The following is a 22,063-nucleotide window of genomic DNA, read 5'->3' as shown; positions in this document are numbered from 1 at the left end:
CTCTGAATGATTTTGGCAAAATAAGATGAATCTTGAATCTATTCAGGTGCCAATTTGACCCAGCACACTAAGCGAGTTATTTGTTTATTACACCGCATTGAAGTAGGAAAATACGTGTACATCAGCCCCTGAAGTTGAACAATCTTCTTTCTGATGAATAAAATAGAGTGACACACATGCCTTTATACAATATAGAGCTTTAGGAAGTTGAGGTACAACAGAGGCAATAGCCAACTAGCGCAAGTACAATATATATCAAACAAATTTCACAAATCAATGATTTATATATTAATGATAGTAATATTTATTAAAGGAGGGTTTTTTTTCGCCAAAGACAACAATGGATGTATAACTGGATTGTATAAATATAAATAATTGTGAAAAAACATATTCAAGTTGCAATATACGAACTGATTTCAGAGTGTGAAGTGTGGCTCGAGCTATACCAGATAGAATGGGGAAATAACCATCTAGTGCTTAGCATACAATAATTAGAAGATCCTATTGAATGGAACACTTGGTCAGATATATAGAGAACAATTGCACAGTACTCATTGGGATAGATATGCTAAAGATTGAACAGAATGGGAATATAAAACGATTTAAATTAAAGAATCATTGAGGATCGGCGAGTCAAAAAATAATCACAATTCCTGGCTGTGTAGCAACTTTCACTGATTCATCTAATCCATTATAAATGTACACTGAGATATGAAGTTTGATACTGTTAACTGCCAATTCATCTGGTGGGTGTTCCATAAAGCTGTTCGTAAGTTAAGAGCGATTTTAAGAACGACTGGTGATCCTTTCTTGCGGTAAATGGTATATGATTTGATTTGCATTTGCATTGGCGATTTGGTTAAGCGTGTAAGAAAGGTTTACCAGCCGTTCTTAAAGTCGCTCTTAACTTACGAACAATTTTATGAAACACCCACCTGATGCTAACTCATCACATGGTCTACCTACATAGTCTAATGCCATTTTGTCTGACAGCCACTTGGGCCAATGACCATTTGGTCAAATAATCACTTTGTCTAATCACCAGTTCGTCTATGACCATTTCGCCTCATAGACCAAATGACTAAATAGCTATTAGACCAGCTGGTTATTAGACCAAATGGTGAGTGGACAAAATGGCAATTAGACCATGTGGATAGTGGACAAACTGATGGTAGACCAAATGATAGTAGACGAGATAGTAATTGGACGAATTGGCATTAGACCGATTGGAAATAAACCATTTGTATGTTATCAACGCTTGTGATTGACAGCACTAACAATCACCAGTGAATGAAGATCTGTAATGTCGTTCATACTTGAACCAAGTACAACAGCATCGCAACAACGTGCCATCCAATCGTTAATACCACTTGCGATATGAAACACATTGTCATTCATCACATTACAAATTATTTGTACTGCATAATACATGATCTGAGCTTGTAAGTAATTATAACTGGTGGTGATCGGTAACATGTTCTTCAGATGATATGAAGACTCAGTGATGAGACTTAGAATTTTTAGAAAAACCTGAAAGCCGAAAGGGGTGTTCTCTACTGCCAAAAGTATGTTGGAAACGTCTGAAAAGTGTCGTCCCTACAGACTTTTTTTCCAAAGCATAGACATCAGATCTAACCGGTTATGATCAATGTGCCCCAATAAAGATAATAAAACATTCAGACATTATGTGATCTATCTCCACAGGTGGCTGATAATACGATCAACCAAGATAGTGTTAACAACACACTACAGTACATGGGCAAGGGTCAATACGTCAAACTATGAAATAGTTCTCCACAATAGTAAAAGGTGCATATTGAAGGTAACTATTTCGAGGACGTTCTCAAAGGAATGACCAATGATTAATCAAGACAACCAATGATGTCCAGGTAACCTATCTCTATTTTGCTAGCTATGATATAATCTCTCCCCAACCCTGTTCAGCCTTGAGCGTCTAAAAGCCGCAACAGCTCTTCTGCCCTCGCGCAGTCCCATCCGACGAATCGCAACGGCCCTTTCACCACCTCCACGTACCTCTGCAGCATGCGCTTCCCGACCGCCTTGCTGTCAAAGAGCAGCATGCCCTCGCAGACGTGGATGGAGTGTCGATTGCCAGGATGTCTGGCCTGCCACACGTCGTCCCCGGCTATATCCAAACTGGAGGCTGACTTTGTAATGGAGCTGATGTCCTCTTGTGACGCGTGGTTGAGTCCGCCGGTCATGACTGACAGGGTGGCTGCTTCCTTCTGTTTCTTCTGCTTGAGTAGCGTGTGGTGCCAATAACACATCTCACCAGCATACATCAAAGCCAGGACATGGGTATCGGAGAATAGCCCTGAAAGCATCAACAACACCAACATCTCAATATACATGTACACTTTCTGTATCATGTACAAAAAACACAAAAAATTTTAGTAAATAACTTTAAAAGTCACACAAATACTGTACATTTATTGGGAAAATTTCATTGTATTACCATGTTTTAATCTTCAATATGTCAAAGTTCTCTTCAAGTAAAAAGATTACACAGATTTATTGACTTCCCATTCTCCTAATGTATGTTTTGTTTATGAATACTCATCTACCAATGATTTCAATGAGAGCAGAGTAAAGACTATTAACTGATTCAGGATAATGAATTGTTTGTAGATTTATTTGATCAGCATTTATTCTTCAAATTAGCAACATTAATCATTTTCCTTCCTTGCCACATTTGTCTTCCTTTTCGATGCTATGCATTAGCACTATGTGTTTACAAATTGGGATTTGTAAATTGCATATCTATTAAAGTGAGCCATTTTTAGGTCTCAACCAAATTGCAAATTTAGGAATTCTAATGATTACATATATTTTAATTCAGAATGTTTTCACCATAAAATAAAAGATACATGTGTAAATGTATCATAAATTGGTTCAGTTTGTGTAGAATATTTTCCATTTTTCATGATTTATTTTTGGGAGGAATTTTAGGTCCCCAATCAAGAACCATTGGGCAAAACCACAACATATGGTCAATTAATCTGAATACGGTAGGTTTAATCGAATATTAATGCCTCATACCTTGTTTGATAAGTGATAGAGTATCTTCAGTCAAGACCTGACATTCAATCTGTACCTTGTTGGTTGGAAGTCGAACAGCCAGCATGGATTCAAGATGCCTAACTCCTTCCTCTAAACACTGCAAAAATATGAAGAAATTCAGATGTATCAGCTATAATGGGATTCATCATGAGTGAATGCAATGCTGATTGAAGGTGGTAAATGGGTACCAGGTCAGATGCGAATTTGCACAATGTCATTTGTACGCAAAGAGAAGGGCAGTGATCTTTTCAAGAAAACCATGAATGCATGAAGATACATCATAGCTAGAAAATATTTTGAACGAACATGTGTAATAGATGTTGACGTTGCTGGCCATCCATAATTACGACTGATCGGATTAATCGTAACTCTTTGTAAAACGGGCACTATCTGATGACTGTGGATATTTGTGAAGCAAGATGTTGTTCTAATGTATTAAGCATAATAATAATAATACTCAATATTTATAACATGCTTTTCCCACATGGCCTAAAGAAGTGCTCACAATTTCAGTTAACTTATTCATACAAACAAAAAATCAGAATGACATATTAAATGAAGGCAGTTGCCTAAAACAAAAGATTTTTAAGAGATTTCTGAAATAACTAAATTCTTGGGGATTGTCTTATTGTGAGAGTTTGATATTTCATTGAGGATGCAAAGACGAATGTTCCATCTCCGCATACCAAAGGTGTATTATTATTTATTATCATTATTCTATTCTTCTTTTGAAAACTCAATTTTCACTCTCCCCTTTCTACGTGTACATGTATATACAGAGTGCAATAATGGCGCTGGTCCGACCAGCAAAAACTTCAAGTCTTTTTTTAAGTTTTTGGGACCAGTAAAAATGGAAAACTGGGCGTCTACTGGTCCAACATGACCAGATTGGACCAGTAAAAACAAAAGGGTAGTGTGGAGCCCTGATATACATGTATAGCATCCCCATCATTTCCTGCAGATGCATGTCAGGCTTCTCAAACGAATCTCTCATTTTAAACTTCCATCTCTTCCTTTAATATGACTCGTAAATCTCCATCATCACTGTATGGACTCACCTTATTCTGTCTCTCTCCCCACCATTCTCTACCCCATGGAACCTCTCTATTCTTTGTCCCTACCACTGTTCATCACATCCTTCTCTCTTTCCTCTCTACCTGTCACTCTTTTTCCCCTTCCCTATTCATTTACAATATTTCCACCAGGGCCTGCTTTTACCATTCTCTCTTGCCCTCCCTCTTGCTCTTTCTCTTTCCTCTTTACCTGTCAAACTTCCCCCCTTTCCAATCAATTAATATCATCTTCCCCTCTCTCCTCCTCATATCTACCTGCCCTTCTTTTCCCTTCTATTTCAATTATGAAACTATTTCCAATATCTCCTCTCTTTACTTAATATCTTTCTGTCCTTTCTCCCCTTTCAATCCATTAACAATACTTCCATCATCTTTCCCCCTTCCCCACTCTCTCCTCCTCTCCCTCCTTCTCTTTCTGTCTGTCATTTCTGTCACTCTTTTCTCCCCTTCCAATCCATTAACAATACTTATGTCATCTTCTGCTCTTCCCCACTCTCTCCACCTCTTTCTTTCTGTACTTTCTGTCACTCCTTTTCCTCCTATCAATTAACAATACTTCCGTCATCTCCTCATCTTCTCCACTCTCTCCTCCTCTCCCTCCTTCTCTTCTTTCTGTCACTCCTTTTCCTCTTCCTATCCATAAACAATACTTCCATCATCTTTCGCTCTTCCCCACTCTATCCTCCTCTCCCTCCTCTTTCTTTCTGTCCTTTCTGTCACTCCTTTTCCTCTTCCTATCCATAAACAATACTTCCATCATCTTTCGCTCTTCCCACTCTCTCCTTCTCTTCTTTCTGTCACTCTTTTCCCCCTTCCAATCCATTGACAATACTTCCGTCATCTCCCACCAACCCTCTCTCTCTCCTCTCAACCTTTCACCGTTTCTCATTCCAATCTACATGCCATCTCCATCTCCTCACATCATCAATCCCAACAAGAAAAAAAAATAGTCATACACCACACAGTACACGTGCATAACTCCATCACCACTGATCTATCGACAAGATCTAGAGAGGTTATACCTGGAACCGCAATCAGATGATGGAAGAATGACAATGACACGTGTTCAGGATGCATTTGATTATCATGACAGACAGGACTCTATGGTGTAGTCCCACTAAGTCATTCTCAAGTCACCTGATAGTGCCCTCCTAATCAATTCCCTTGTCAAGGAAAGTTGAGTGGGTGAATTTATTACATCAAGACTTGGTAAAAAAAGCGAGTGCTATAGGGCCTACATAGTACTTAAATGAAAGATGATATATAATATATACACGTGATATGTATTTTTAATGATTGAATAATACTCAATATTACAATTACATACATGTATTACCACTACATGTACTTGGAAATGGTGATGATTGTAATGATGATAATGGTATAAATGCATGACAGTGATAATGATGATGACTGCACTGAATTCACTCCAAATCAAACTCAAATTTTTGTACTCGCAAAAAACAACAACCATAAATAATCTTAAGTCTCATGAAGGCGTCTTCATATAATTACTAAACTTGAGGATTTTTTTTTGTATTTTCCATGAAAGGAGGAGTCAACAGAAGTTTGAGACCTACCAAAAAAAAAGACCTAACAAACATAACGGTGCCTTTGCAAAGTCTCATCATTTTCTAGCATAAAAGCTATGAAATACCCGGGGGGCCACTTACATGTACATTGACGAATGGATACTATGCGCGACCAAAAAACATGTAAAAAGGATGTCTTTTTCACGATGGGGCACGTTACGTACGTAACGTGATAAGGGTGTCAAAAACACAAAAATAATGAAAAAAGGGTATCTATTTCGCTAGGAAAATTACGTGTTTAGGGTCAAATTTGCGGGGATGATAAAACAAAATTTAAATGTTTTATAAAGGATGTCCTTTTTGCCCCAACACTTCGTGTTTAGAGTCCGATTTGCGCGAGGTGTAGAAGCTGAGGTCGTACTAAACCAAATAAGTTAAAGCCGACGACCGAAGGACCGGTAACAATAAAACATTCCTGTACTTGTTTAGGGGTTCATTTCAGGGAATATTTGCCAAGAGTATCGTTTTGTTTCCAATACTTGTTAAGGGTAGGGTTTCACATGCCAATACTTGTTAAGGGGTGCATTTTCAGAATATGGAAATTACGTGTTTAGGGTGCTTTTCGAGACCCCGTGGTCGCATATGGTATCCACTCGTGAATGGAAGTGGCCCCCCCCCCCCCCGGGTGAAATACACAAACAAGTGGAATGCCTCTGGCCGTCTCACCTGCATCACGCAGTTCAATATAGCAGCAGTGCTGACTTTGAAAACTACTCTTAACTCGCACAAGATGTTTAGTGATACATGGTTACTCTTATGTCCACTTTTTATGAACTAGACCAATAAACTTACAGAGATATGATGGTCATTCAACAAAAAAACCCAACATGGCCAAAGTTCATTGACCTTACATGACCTTTGACCTTGATCATGTGACCTGAAACTCGCACAGGATGTTCAGTGATACTTGATTACTCTTATGTACAAGTTTCATGAATCAGATCCATAAACTTTCAAAGTTATGATGGTAATTCAACAGATAACCCAATTCGGCCAAAGTTCATTGACCTTTGACCTTGGTCATGTGACCTGAAACGCGCACAGGATGTTCAGTGATACTTGATTACTTTAATGTCCAAGTTTAATGAACTAGATCAATAAACTTTCAAAGTTATGATGGTTTCATAGCATTATTGTATAATATACACAACAAAAAAAGTAAGTCCCCCCTAAATCAAACTGCTGTAACTTTTGAACCGAATTATTTTGAGATATGATATTTCATGGGTGGTTTTATACACTCATTAAGCAATTCCTAGGGGAAAATGAGATTGATCGGTTGAGTCATGCATGAGTAATTAAAGATTGAATTAAAAATGACAATTTTTGAAAGTCACAAGAGTCGTTTTTCAGAATGTGCAAATACAAAGTTTGGCAAAAATTATTTTTAGGTGAACTTTGTGGTGTAAATGCTGTTTTACTATCCATCATTTAACCATTTCAGACCAAATTTTGATATCGTATGTTCATGGTTGAGTGAGCACGATGTATTGCAGGGGCCGCGGAAGCGGGGAGGGGGGGGGGGCTGGGGGGCTTCAGCCCCCCCCCCCACTTTTTTCCATAAGCAAGTACAAAAATGTAATACGATTGTGATTTTTGGCATGGTCAGCCCCCCCCCCACTTTGAAAGCTGCTCTGCGGCCCCTGTATTGTGACGTGTCATCATAGGGTTTTGGGGGTATTATCTTTTACAACTTGTTAGATCATGTTAAAACTTTGAAAATGTTGATGGCTCCCCCGATTATAGGCCCCTCCCCCATTTAAAATTCTGGATCCACCACTGATCTGTCCATACATTCAACTGATCCTGAGAAATTGTTAGGAAAAGAATACATTTATGCAGTATAAAGAGTATTCATTCCTAAATTTTCGAATGTGCTCGCTCAACCATGAAATGGCTAAAGTTCGGAAAGTGTTTGGTGATAGAAATGATGGATGATAAAAACAACAGCAATTAAAGACACCTTTCAAACCAAATTTGCCCCCAATATTCACTTTATTACCCTTTAAAATGAGTCTGTGACATTGAAAATACCAATTTTCCCACTTTGATGCGTGCTCACTCATCCATAAACAAACAAATCGATTTCATTTTTGCACAGAATTCTGCCCATAGGTTGATAAACATTACTGCCAAACGACATTGCTAAAGACAGTCTTGAAAAAAAGTTCCACCATATTAAATAAGGGGTTTACGTATGCTTAAACATATGCACCCATAATGTACACAAGTCTATGAGAGAGGAAGTCAAAATTTTAACAAATATGAAATGAGGGTTTGTTTCATGGACGGTTTTTGTTACTTCTGCCAAAAGTTATTTCATGAAACTTCGCACATGGCTTCAGAGTAACACTATCCAAAATGTGCGCACACCAAAATAACCATTCGATTCGGTACAGAGTGGGGCCAAGGCCTTGAACTTTCTTCTCATTTGCATAATTTTCGAATATTGCGTGCTCACTGATGCATTAAACATCGGGATTTTCATAAAAATCAAATCAAATGAACTGTGCAAGGAGTTGTGTGACAGATATCCATAGTTACAAATTGCAGTTTTTCCAATAACGTAAAAAAGAGCTAATCACATTCCACATGTTCATTCAAGCGTAAATGTTTAATTTGACACCTTTGAATCATTGAAGCATGTTAATTGGTCATGAACATAACACAAAAGTTGAGAAAAGATCATTTTCAGTTAGAAAAATGAAGCAATACTTGCCTACGATATTTGAAAATCGCATTTTTTGTTTCCAATAAATGTTCATTGAACCGTGAAACGGTGAATATTGTTGGAGATAGTCTTCCCCAAAATAACTGTCATCATATTCTAGCATTTTTTATTGAAAGAAATGTGTAAAAATCCAATTATAGCAAATTTGGACTTGAGTTTATTCAACCGTGAAATTTAGCTGAAAAAGTTGTATCGTCTTTTAGAAAGTACCCTTTCCAAGCCTTCTGACTAGTTTTCATGATGAGAATGTGGAATTAGTTCCAATACAATGGAATCAAAGTCGTGATATTTTGCTTGTGACTTTTGAAAAGTGACATTTTTGCCTTCTGACGGTGCTCACTGAAGCATGACGTAAGATACATCCACAACATTTACTCATAGGGTAGCTTATAAAATTACCTACACGCTCATGTAAAAATATATCAAAAACTCGCATTGGTTCGGAAATTATTAATGTTTGTTTAGGGGGGGACTTACTTTTTTTGTTGTGTATAGAGATGATTTATGTATTATATTTTGTAAATATGTCTATTGAACTATCATTGTAAATGTAAAAAGATTGAAAGAGAAAATAAATTAATTGAATTGAATTGAATGGTAATTCAGCAGATACCCACAATTCGGCCAAAGTTCATTGACCCTAAATGACCTTTGACCTTAATCATGAGACCTGAAACTTGCACAAAATGTTCAGTGATGCTTGGTTATATTATGTCCAAGTTTCATGAATCAGATCCATAAACTTTTAAAGTTATGATGGGAATTCAACAGATATCCCCAATTCGGCCAAAGTTCATTGACCCTAAATGACCTTTGACCTTGGTCATGTGATGTGAAACTCAAGCAGGATGTTCAGTGATACTTCATTAACCTTATGTCCAAGTTTCATGAACTAGGTCCATATATTTTCTAAGTTATGATGACATTTCAAAAACTTAACCTCAGGTTAAGATTTCGATGTTGATTCCTCCAACATGGTCTAAGTTCATTGACCCTAAATGACCTTTGACCTTGGTCATGTGACATGAAACTCTACTAGGATGTTCAGTAATACTTGGTTAACCTTATGGCCAAGTTTCATGAACTAGGTCCATATACTTTCTAAGTTATGATGTCATTTCAAAAACTTAACCTCAGGTTAAGATTTGATGTTGACGCCGCCGCCGTCGCCGTCGGAAAAGCGGCGCCTATAGTCTCACCTGCGAAGCAGGTGAGACAAAAAACACTTTATATGTTACCCTTGGAAAAAAATGAGTTGGTGCAATGATTAACTCATGCATTAAATAAGATGTCAATTCAATATAACTCTTGGAGGACACAATTTGATTAAGCATATTCCATTTGATAAAAATTAAAATACAAAAGAAGAAGTGGGGGGATATGACAACCTCTATTTGCTCATTGTACGTGTATATTTATGAAGACATGCATCAAACTGTTTCACCAACATGTGATAACTTACTCCTTTTACGATTTTGATCAGATTTTCAGTGTTTTTTGTCTGATGTTCCTTTTATATGTTCATTTCAAACCATATTATTTTGAACCAGGGCCCCGTCTTACAGAGTTGCGACTGATCCGATCGATCGCAACTATGGATGGCCAGCAATGTCAACATCTATACATGCATGTCTGCTCAAAATATTTTCTAGCTATGACGTATATTCATGCATTCATCGTTGTGTTGAAAATTCACTGTGCTTCTCCTTGTTTACAAAGGACATTGTGCACATTTCCTGTAGAAAAAATGATGACAACGACGGATTTCCATAGTTACGATTGATCCAATCAATTGTAACTCTTTGTAAGGCGGGGGCCCTGCTGTTGTACAAAGAGTTACGACTGATCCGATCAATCGCAACTATGGATGGCCAGCAACGTCAACATCTATACATGCATGTCTGCTCAAAATATTTTCTAGCTATGATGTATATTCATGCATTCATCGTTGTGTTGAAAATTCACTGTGCTTCTCCTTGTTTACAAAGGACATTGTGCACATTTCCTGTAGAAAAAATGATGACAATGACGGATTTCCATAGTTACGATTGATCCAATCAATTGTAACTCTTTGTAAGGCGGGGGCCCTGCTGTTGTACAAAGAGTTACGATTGATCCGATCAATCGCAACTATGGACGGCCAGCAACGTCAACATCTATTATGCATGTTTGTTCAAAATATTTTCTAGCTATGATTTTCATGCAGTCATCGTTGTCTTGAATTCACTGTGCTTCTCCTTGTTTACAAAGGACATTGTGCACATTTCCTGTAGAAAAAATGATGACACTGATGGATTTCAATAGCTACGATTGATCCAATCAATCAATCAATCGTATCTCTAAGGAAATCCATCAATGTCATAATAATTTTTCTACAGGAAATTTGCAAAATGTCCTTTATAAACAAAGGAGAACACACCAAATTGTCCAGAAAGCAATTGTTTTATTCATAAATAGAATTTTTTTTACAAACATGCATTTTATATGTTGACTATGTAGTTGTGATTGATCCAATCAATCGCGACTTTTTTTAAGGAGTATCCTCCTTCAAACATGACTAACCTGCATGAATTGTGTGAGTTCATCTCTGACCCTTTCTGTCTGTTCAAAATCAAAAAAATCGGATTTATTTGATTTAAATCAGATTTTTTTTATTTAAATCAGATTTTTTTTATTTTTTTGATTTTTTTAAAAGTTCCTTTGAATAAAAGGGTACTTATCCCCCCCTTACTCTTACAATGACATCAATATTGATGTTATACATTTCACCCCTAATATTGTTCTTAACCACATCCAGTAAAAATGGACAATTAAAAATAAATTTGAGGAATCATGTATCTGAACTTAATTCTATCATACATAGGCCTATGAAGGAATATTCCATAGGGAATTCCCAGTGAGTAGAGAAAATTCCCCTCTGGGATTTTTCATTCAATTTTTTTAAAAATCCAAGAGAAAAAAATCCCTTATCAAAACTGCCAACAAACCCTTTGCCAATTACTAGTATTCATGTATATTGTAAGAGAAATAATTCAAATCAATGATTTTTTTCAATTAGTCACAGCTTTACAATAGTCAAAGAGAGACTACAACTGTATATGTTAAGGATCTTTTTGATAAAAAGCTCTTCTCTTGCTACAGATATAGATGCAAAACTCTCAGTTTTGGAGAACAATATAGGAGATAGCTTAGTCAAAGGGTGACTATACTACATTCTGTTACTGTGATTTTTTTACATTAATCTACAATTTTTATTCCCATATTCTCTACAAAAAAATCTGTTTGATCCATGAAGTATGAAAAAAAATCTACTTACTTTTAACTTAAAGGATAAAAACTGCAAAACTGCTTAAATTACAACATATGTATTACAAAAAGAAGTATTTTATTTTAAATGAGACACAGCTTACAACTGCCAATGATTGTAACTGAAGTACCTGCATCTTAACGTTAAAATACAGTGTTAAATGTTTATTCTGAGTTTTGCAAATTGTTGTTATAGAGCTCTTTCCATTATTACATGCAGATACAAAACTTCCATTATTTGTAGCACTGAACATAAAATGGGCTGCAGTGACTTAAAAGGTTTATAAGAGAAAGCTTTTCTCAACAGTCAAATTATGACTGTACTACATTATGTTAATGTGATTTTTATAATTATGTTATTCAAAACATCAAATGTATGATAAATGTAACAATACGAAATAAGAGGCATGTTAAATATGTTGATTACATGCAGGTATCATTTTTTATTTTACATGACAGAAGTAGTTATGTGTAGGCGAAGGATCAAAACTGGAAAACTGCCAACAAACCTTTTCTCATCGACTTTTATATATTATATTTTTTTTTTACAAACTGCTCTCTGAAAAGTCTTTGGATTATGTGAAAACTTTACGTTAAGAAAGAAATTGACTAATAATAACTGACAAAGAATGTAAAATTTCAGAAGAAAAACTCGACATAATTTACAAAAAATGAGTACCTATTGACAACATACATCTGTAGTTTTTAAGGAATTACCTGATTTTATTAATTTGATTTTAATTTGTTTTAAGTAGATATGAAGACTTTGTTGATCTTTTATTGATATAAAGTTAATTCAAAGTTTTTCAGTTGACTTGAAGAATTAAAACTGCATTTAACAAATACTTTGTCCATGATTTGTACATGTTTCAATGGAAGTGATTTAAATCAATGATTTTTTAAAAAAAATCATGGTGATTTAAATCGCGATTTAAATCACGATTTAAATCAATGTGATTTAAATCCGCCAACCCTGGTTACGATTGATCCAATCAACTCTTTGTAAGGCGGGGGCCCCGTTGTACAAAGAGTTACGATTGATCCGATCAATCGCAACTATGGACGGCCAGCAACGTCAACATCTATTATGCATGTTTGTTCAAATATTTTCTAGCTATGATTTTCATGCAGTCATCGTTGTCTCGAAAATTCACTGTGCTTCTCCTTGTTTACAAAGGACATTGTGCACATTTCCTGTAGAAAAAATGATGACAACGACGGATTTCCATAGTTACGATTGATCCAATCAATTGTAACTCTTTGTAAGGCGGGGGCCCTGCTTCTCCTTGTTTACAAAGGACATTGTGCACATTTCCTATAGAAAAAATGATGACACTGATGGATTTCAATAGCTACGATCGATCCAATCAATCAATCGTAACTCTAAGGAAATCCATCAATGTCATAATAATTTTTCTACAGGAAATTTGCAAAATGTCCTTTATGAACAAAGGAGAACACACCAAATTGTCCAGAAAGCAATTGTTTTATTCATAAATAGAATTTTTTTTACAAACATGCATTTTATATGTTGACTATGTAGTTGTGATTGATCCAATCAATCGCGACTTTTTTAAGGAGTATCCTCCTTCAAACATGACTAACCTGCATGAATTGTGTGAGTTCATCTCTGACCCTTTCTGTCTGTTCAAAATAAAAAAAATCGGATTTATTTGATTTAAATCAGATTTTTTTTATTTAAATCAGATTTTTTTGATTTTTTTGATTTTTTTAAAAGTTCCTTTGAATAAAAGGGTACTTATCCCCCCCCCCCCCCTTACTCTTACAATGACATCAATATTGATGTTATACATTTCACCCCTAATATTGTTCTTAACCACATCCAGTAAAAATGGACAATTAAAAATAAATTTGAGGAATCATGTATCTGAACTTAATTCTATCATACATAGGCCTATGAAGGAATATTCCATAGGGAATTCCCAGTGAGTAGAGAAAATTCCCCTCTGGGATTTTTCATTCAAATATTTTAAAAATCCAAGAGAAAAAATCCCTTATCAAAACTGCCAACAAACCCTTTGCCAATTACTAGTATTCATGTATATTGTAAGAGAAATAATTCAAATCAATGATTTTTTTCAATTAGTCACAGCTTTACAATAGTCAAAGAGAGACTACAACTGTATATGTTTAGGATCTTTTTGATAAAAAGCTCTTCTCTTGCTACAGATATAGATGAAAAACTCTCTAGGGTGACTATACTACATTCTGTTACTGTGATTTTTTTACATTAATCTACAATTTTTATTCCCATATTCTCTACAAAAAAATCTGTTTGATCCATGAAGTATGAAAAAAAATCTACTTACTTTTATCTTAAAGGATAAAAACTGCAAAACTGCTTAAATTACAACATATGTATTACAAAAAGAAGTATTTTATTTTAAATGAGACACAGCTTACAACTGCCAATGATTGTAACTGAAGTACCTGCATCTTAACGTTAAAATACAGTGTTAAATGTTTATTCTGAGTTTTGCAAATTGTTGTTATAGAGCTCTTTCCATTATTACATGCAGATACAAAACTTCCATTATTTGTAGCACTGAACATAAAATGGGCTGCAGTGACTTAAAAGGTTTATAAGAGAAAGCTTTTCTCAACAGTCAAATTATGACTGTACTACATTATGTTAATGTGATTTTTATAATTATGTTATTCAAAACATCAAATGTATGATAAATGTAACAATACGAAATAAGAGGCATGTTAAATATGTTGATTACATGCAGGTATCATTTTTTATTTTACATGACAGAAGTAGTTATGTGTAGGCGAAGGATCAAAACTGGAAAACTGCCAACAAACCTTTTCTCATCGACTTTTATATATTATATTTTTTTTTTACAAACTGCTCTCTGAAAAGTCTTTGGATTATGTGAAAACTTTACGTTAAGAAAGAAATTGACTAATAATAACTGACAAAGAATGTAAAATTTCAGAAGAAAAACTCGACATAATTTACAAAAAATGAGTACCTATTGACAACATACATCTGTAGTTTTTAAGGAATTACCTGATTTTATTAATTTGATTTTAATTTGTTTTCAGTAGATATGAAGACTTTGTTGATCTTTTATTGATATAAAGTTAATTCAAAGTTTTTCAGTTTTAAATTTAAATCACATTGATTTAAATCACGATTTAAATCAATGTGATTTAAATCCGCCAACCCTGGTTACGATTGATCCAATCAACTCTTTGTAAGGCGGGGGCCCCGTTGTACAAAGAGTTACGATTGATCCGATCAATCGCAACTATGGACGGCCAGCAACGTCAACATCTATTATGCATGTTTGTTCAAATATTTTCTAGCTATGATTTTCATGCAGTCATCGTTGTCTCGAAAATTCACTGTGCTTCTCCTTGTTTACAAAGGACATTGTGCACATTTCCTGTAGAAAAAATGATGACAACGACGGATTTCCATAGTTACGATTGATCCAATCAATTGTAACTCTTTGTAAGGCGGGGGCCCTGCTTCTCCTTGTTTACAAAGGACATTGTGCACATTTCCTGTAGAAAAAATGATGACACTGATGGATTTCAATAGCTACGATCGATCCAATCAATCAATCGTAACTCTAAGGAAATCCATCAATGTCATAATAATTTTTCTACAGGAAATTTGCAAAATGTCCTTTATGAACAAAGGAGAACACACCAAATTGTCCAGAAAGCAATTGTTTTATTCATAAATAGAATTTTTTTTACAAACATGCATTTTATATGTTGACTATGTAGTTGTGATTGATCCAATCAATCGTGACTTTTTTTAAGGAGTATCCTCCTTCAAACATGACTAACCTGCATGAATTGTGTGAGTTCATCTCTGACCCTTTCTGTCTGTTCAAAATCAAAAAAATCGGATTTATTTGATTTAAATCAGATTTTTTTTATTTAAATCAGATTTTTTTGATTTTTTTAAAAGTTCCTTTGAATAAAAGGGTACTTATCCCCCCCCTTACTCTTACAATGACATCAATATTGATGTTATACATTTCACCCCTAATATTGTTCTAAACCACATCCAGTAAAAATGGACAATTAAAAATAAATTTGAGGAATCATGTATCTGAACTTAATTCTATCATACATAGGCCTATGAAGGAATATTCCATAGGGAATTCCCAGTGAGTAGAGAAAATTCCCCTCTGGGATTTTTCATTCAAATATTTAAAAAATCCAAGAGAAAAAATCCCTTATCAAAACTGCCAACAAACCCTTTGCCAATTACTAGTATTCATGTATATTGTAAGAGAAATAATTCAAATCAATGTTTTTTTTCAATTAGTCACAGCTTTACAATAGTCAAAGAGAGACTACAACTGTATATGTTTAGGATCTTTTTGATAAAAAGCTCTTCTCTTGCTACAGATATAGATGAAAAACTCTCTAGGGTGACTATACTACATTCTGTTACTGTGATTTTTTTACATTAATCTACAATTTTTATTCCCATATTCTCTACAAAAAAATCTGTTTGATCCATGAAGTATGAAAAAAAATCTACTTACTTTAACTTAAAGGATAAAAACTGCAAAACTGCTTAAATTACAACATATGTATTACAAAAAGAAGTATTTTATTTTAAATGAGACACAGCTTACAACTGCCAATGATTGTAACTGAAGTACCTGCATCTTAACGTTAAAATACAGTGTTAAATGTTTATTCTGAGTTTTGCAAATTGTTGTTATAGAGCTCTTTCCATTATTACATGCAGATACAAAACTTCCATTATTTGTAGCACTGAACATAAAATGGGCTGCAGTGACTTAAAAGGTTTATAAGAGAAAGCTTTTCTCAACAGTCAAATTATGACTGTACTACATTATGTTAATGTGATTTTTATAATTATGTTATTCAAAACATCAAATGTATGATAAATGTAACAATACAAAATAAGAGGCATGTTAAATATGTTGATTACATGCAGGTATCATTTTTTATTTTACATGACAGAAGTAGTTATGTGTAGGCGAAGGATCAAAACTGGAAAACTGCCAACAAACCTTTTCTCATCGACTTTTATATATTATATTTTTTTTTTACAAACTGCTCTCTGAAAAGTCTTTGGATTATGTGAAAACTTTACGTTAAGAAAGAAATTGACTAATAATAACTGACAAAGAATGTAAAATTTCAGAAGAAAAACTCGACATAATTTACAAAAAATGAGTACCTATTGACAACATACATCTGTAGTTTTTAAGGAATTACCTGATTTTATTAATTTGATTTTAATTTGTTTTAAGTAGATATGAAGACTTTGTTGATCTTTTATTGATATAAAGTTAATTCAAAGTTTTTCAGTTGACTTGAAGAATTAAAACTGCATTTAACAAATACTTTGTCCATGATTTGTACATGTTTCAATGGAAGTGATTTAAATCAATGATTTTTTTTAAAAAATCATGGTGATTTAAATCGCGATTTAAATCACGATTTAAATCAATGTGATTTAAATCCGCCAACCCTGGTTACGATTGATCCAATCAACTCTTTGTAAGGCGGGGGCCCCGTTGTACAAAGAGTTACGATTGATCCGATCAATCGCAACTATGGACGGCCAGCAACGTCAACATCTATTATGCATGTTTGTTCAAATATTTTCTAGCTATGATTTTCATGCAGTCATCGTTGTCTCGAAAATTCACTGTGCTTCTCCTTGTTTACAAAGGACATTGTGCACATTTCCTGTAGAAAAAATGATGACAACGACGGATTTCCATAGTTACGATTGATCCAATCAATTGTAACTCTTTGTAAGGCGGGGGCCCTGCTTCTCCTTGTTTACAAAGGACATTGTGCACATTTCCTGTAGAAAAAATGATGACACTGATGGATTTCAATAGCTACGATCGATCCAATCAATCAATCGTAACTCTAAGGAAATCCATCAATGTCATAATAATTTTTCTACAGGAAATTTGCAAAATGTCCTTTATGAACAAAGGAGAACACACCAAATTGTCCAGAAAGCAATTGTTTTATTCATAAATAGAATTTTTTTTACAAACATGCATTTTATATGTTGACTATGTAGTTGTGATTGATCCAATCAATCGCGACTTTTTTTAAGGAGTATCCCCCTTCAAACATGACTAACCTGCATGAATTGTGTGAGTTCATCTCTGACCCTTTCCGTCTGTTCATAGAGTGTGTTGCAGTACATGTACATCAGGGCACCTTTCCTCCAGTGCAGACACTCCACGTAATCCTTCCCAAGTATGTCCATTGGAAGTGAGAAATCACCAAACACCTTCTTCACAAGATCTACAGGTCTGGCATACAGTTCTGCACATTGGACAAGGAGGAAAATGCAGCATAAACATGCCATTTTTTTAATTTTGTGAAAACAATTACAAGCACTCTGTCATGAATATGCAATTGGTGGGCTGATGATGTCATGGCCCAACTTTCCTTTTACTTACTTAGGCAACTACATGTACATGATCATATTTATCAATTTCATATTTTCATACATGTACATGTCTGTCTCCCTTGTAACAAATTAATTAAATCACAGCAAAGATTTTGATACATTCCTTATTATAGATCGATTCATTTTTTCCCCTCCAATTTTGAAGGACAGAATTTGAAGACAGAATTTGAAGACGGAACTGGTATAATTTCATATGAATAGAATACAAATGAATATAAAGTGGGGGATACATATACATGTATGTCATTATCAGTTTCCTCATCACATATTCATGAAGACATTGCTCTTTTTTTTATTCCTTGTCTGATTTTGATAAAATTTTCAGGGTTTTGGGGGTCAGATTTCACTTTATCTGTTCAGAACATATAATTTTTAGGCTGTAGTACAACTTCATGCTCACTATACCTTTATAGGCAACCACGAATGCGGGGGGGGGGGGGGGGGGGGGGGGACGTGGTGCCCCCCCCAAAAAAAAAAGAAAGAAAATCACTCTCAACGGATTATGCGATCAGCCAGGCACATCAGTGTATAAAATTGTGATTTGTTTAATAACTGTTCATGAACTTGAAGCTCCCCAGTATACAGATGACCATATTGAAAATAAATGAAAAATGACAATAAATGAAAATCCGGAATTTTTTGTTCAAAATAGAAATCTGAAACAGAAATACTCTAAAAATACAGTACCAGGGACCCGTTTCATAAAGCTGTTTGTAAGGTACGAATGACTTTACACACAACTGGTGACTTGTGCTATATGATATCCCTATGAAGCTTTACTTTTATATGCATAATAACATGTTCCAGTCGTTCGTAAAGTTGTGCGTAACTTTACGAACAGCTTTATGAAACACCACCCAGTACCCGAACCAAGCCTGCATACATGACATCCGTACACGGATACTTTCCCAGATAAGTCTATCTGTAGTGCAGTGCTCAGCTAAATGCACTGTACATACATCTACTTGCCTATAAAAGGCACAGTGTATCATTCAACACATTGTCCTATATAAACGCAAGACACTGGGACACTGCAATTCCCTGAAGTAGAATAAAATGTGTCGTTTTTAACAAGCTCCCGAGATGGAGTCATCCAAAATTGAAACACTCATGGTTGACAAAATATCATGAATATTAATAACAATCGTGTGGCGCCTGGAAGGTGGTGGAAATATGCAATATGCTTTGGTACTGGTGGATTGAGGTCGGGGTTGGGGGCATTCGGCATAAAGGGGCACCACAATTAACACTGACCCAGCCAGGCCCCATAAATAGTGAACTTTACTATGCTTAGGAATGTCTGGGAATTACACTTTAAAAAATACAGCAAACAAAGGAAACATAATCATAACCCTTTCCTTGTCATTAAAAAAATCCTCCTACATGTATTAATATGTATTTAAAGGGGAAGTTCACCCTGAAGAAAACTTTGTTGCAAAAATAGCAGAAAAAATAGTAAAAAATATTGGTGAAGGTTTGAGGAAAATCCGTTAGAGTAAGAAAGTTATTAGAGTTCAAAGTTTTGGATTTGTGACGTCATAAACGAGCAGCTGCCCTATGTGTTATGTAATATAAAATGCATGAATTTCAAATTTTGCATGGTTCCTGATGACTTAATTTTGTTTTCTATTCATGATCGGGTGTGAAATAATTTGTCCATTGATATACAAAAGGTACAGTGAAAACCATTTTCAATTTTCTGAGAAAATGACATTTTATTGATTTTTTACCATTCGCTATGTAGGAATGCTGCTCGCATATGACGTCACAAATCAAGTAATTGAAATTCTAATAACTTTTTAATTATTTGATGAATTTTTCTCAAACCTTCGGCAATATTTTTTATTATTTTTTCTGCTATTTTTACAATAAAGTTTTTGTCAGGGTGAACTTCCCCTTTAAAGAGAAATGCCAATAGTTGCAGTAAACACTGCATTCATGAGAGTCTGTGAAACCAGGCTTAATTGTCAGTATATCATCGAGGATCTAGATCTGGTACAGTTACATAAACTGAACTTTGTGAAATCTTGAAATCTATGCTGAAAAACGTTCACACTGAAGATCACCAACACAGATAGGCACACGTGGGACAGTGTACATGTATTATTATTGATGGAATAAAGACCCGATGGAAGTGACCGAATCCGCGCTTATTTTGCTTATTTCTCAACAATTACACAATTTCTCCCAGAATCCTTTGGCACATATTTTTTATTCATGAATACAGACACTTGGGTGGTCATTATATTAGATTCTGTAAAAATTCATTTTGAGATCGTTACCAAAACTGGAATTTATCTTTAATTCATTCTTCAATTATTTATTTTTATTAGACTTATCTATATTGTTTATTTTTTTTCTTTTATTTTTATACTTTTCATTCTTTTTTTTCTAGAAGGGGGAGGCAAACATATCAGAGAATCAAAAATACATTATTTTAGCCAGCAAACCAAGGAAAAGGGCTAAATTCTAAATGTAATTTTATATGCAAAGATCTATTATGAGTCAAGGAAAAAGCATGATGTGATATGTTATCATAAATGTAAAATTTCAATTTGCTTTGAAAGTACAGTATGTACACTGAGCAGTGGATTATTCATTTTTCAGGGGGAGGGGGGCAAGTCTCCACATATTATTGAATTATTGTTAAAAAAGTAACTTTTAAAATCTATTGGTTATTGTATTGGAAATTCTTTCAAACTTTCAAGAACCCCTAAGTTCTTTTCATCATATTGCCTGCCATAAAACAGGGCTCGACATTAGCAGTGGCCGGGTATCCCACAGCAATAAAAAATGAGGGTCGGGCCACCAAAATTCTGTACATGCCAACACTTGGTGGCCCTGTTGGCTACCAAAGTTTTGATAAATTGTAATGTTTTCTATTGTTTTGGGGCCACTAAATTTGCTTTGCAGGCTACCAAAAATATGAAATTGATGACTTTGGTGGTCCGATCGGGCCACCAAGAAAAAAAAGTTAGTGTGGAGCCTTGCATTAAAGTTCAAAATTGATGTTTTACCATTTCAACCATTTTTGCCTTTTTTTAATTTGGATCAAAGTGTAACAATTCCTCCTACATGCATACTGTACAGTACCTGATATTGTGATAGATTGTGACAAAATGTTCAGAAACAATATCACATTTACTCCTTTCCCTTTCCTTTTTTTTTAAATCCTTTTCCAAGTTTATTCTTGGTGGTGGAACTTCTCTCTCTTTTTATTTTTGTTTGGGGTTCTGATTTTTTTTAACAGGCGTTAAAGAGGAATGGGAAGAAAGAAAGAAGAAGGGGAGAAACATGCGAGGGCAGATGGGGTGATGCATAATTTGGCTGGTTAGGCAGAATATACATGTACTGCAAAATCAGATAATATGTTGATCTTTTAGTCAGTACATCTCTTCTATTTTTATATACATGTATGGTGTCACGCGCGTAAAACATTCCCCATAGACTTGTGTGTTAAAATGGCACTTTTGAAAAATTCATAAAAAATAAATGTGAAATTAGAGGGTGGAATGTTTACTACCATTGGATAGGATATATCTGGCATTCCATATCTGACCAGGAAAGGGTAGCGTAGCCAGCTCATTTTAAAAATAAATTGCCATTTATGAAGATAACTATGAATGGATCAAATTCATCGACTCAAACAGTAAAATAGCCCTAATTAGTCCGCCAGTCAAAAAAATAGTTCTAAGTCACTTTTTTATCTTCCCAATTTGGGCGAAGAAAGTTCAGTAGTAACCATTTCTAGAATCAGTGTTAGATTTTGAATCATATTCATACATTTTTGTCAATCAGCAACATCAAATTG

The 22,063-nt window shown here is 34.8% G+C and overlaps 1 protein-coding gene and 1 long non-coding RNA gene across 2 annotated transcripts in view; both read right to left on the bottom strand.

The window, feature by feature from the left end:
* Positions 1 to 1,074, bottom strand: LOC121423794. The gene is made up of 2 exons (XR_005971310.1): positions 936 to 1,074; positions 1 to 743 (listed from the first exon to the last, which is right to left on the bottom strand). It is a non-coding gene; the product is annotated as an uncharacterized LOC121423794 (long non-coding RNA).
* A 542-nt stretch (positions 1,075 to 1,616) lies between these two features.
* The window catches only part of LOC121423793 (UPF0600 protein C5orf51 homolog), a 36,496-nt gene continuing 16,049 nt past the window's right edge, over positions 1,617 to 22,063 (bottom strand). The window contains exons 4-6 of the mRNA XM_041619282.1: positions 17,917 to 18,104; positions 3,061 to 3,178; positions 1,617 to 2,335 (exon numbers count right to left, since the gene is read on the bottom strand). Coding sequence (XP_041475216.1) covers positions 1,941 to 2,335; positions 3,061 to 3,178; positions 17,917 to 18,104 — 701 coding nt within the window. The 3' untranslated portion in view covers positions 1,617 to 1,940. The remainder of the gene's footprint in view (positions 2,336 to 3,060; positions 3,179 to 17,916; positions 18,105 to 22,063) is intronic.

Source organism: Lytechinus variegatus, chromosome 11 (genome assembly GCF_018143015.1).
Source record: "Lytechinus variegatus isolate NC3 chromosome 11, Lvar_3.0, whole genome shotgun sequence".
Classification (NCBI taxonomy): domain Eukaryota; kingdom Metazoa; phylum Echinodermata; class Echinoidea; order Temnopleuroida; family Toxopneustidae; genus Lytechinus; species Lytechinus variegatus.
This window is presented reverse-complemented; position numbering and strand designations above follow the sequence as displayed.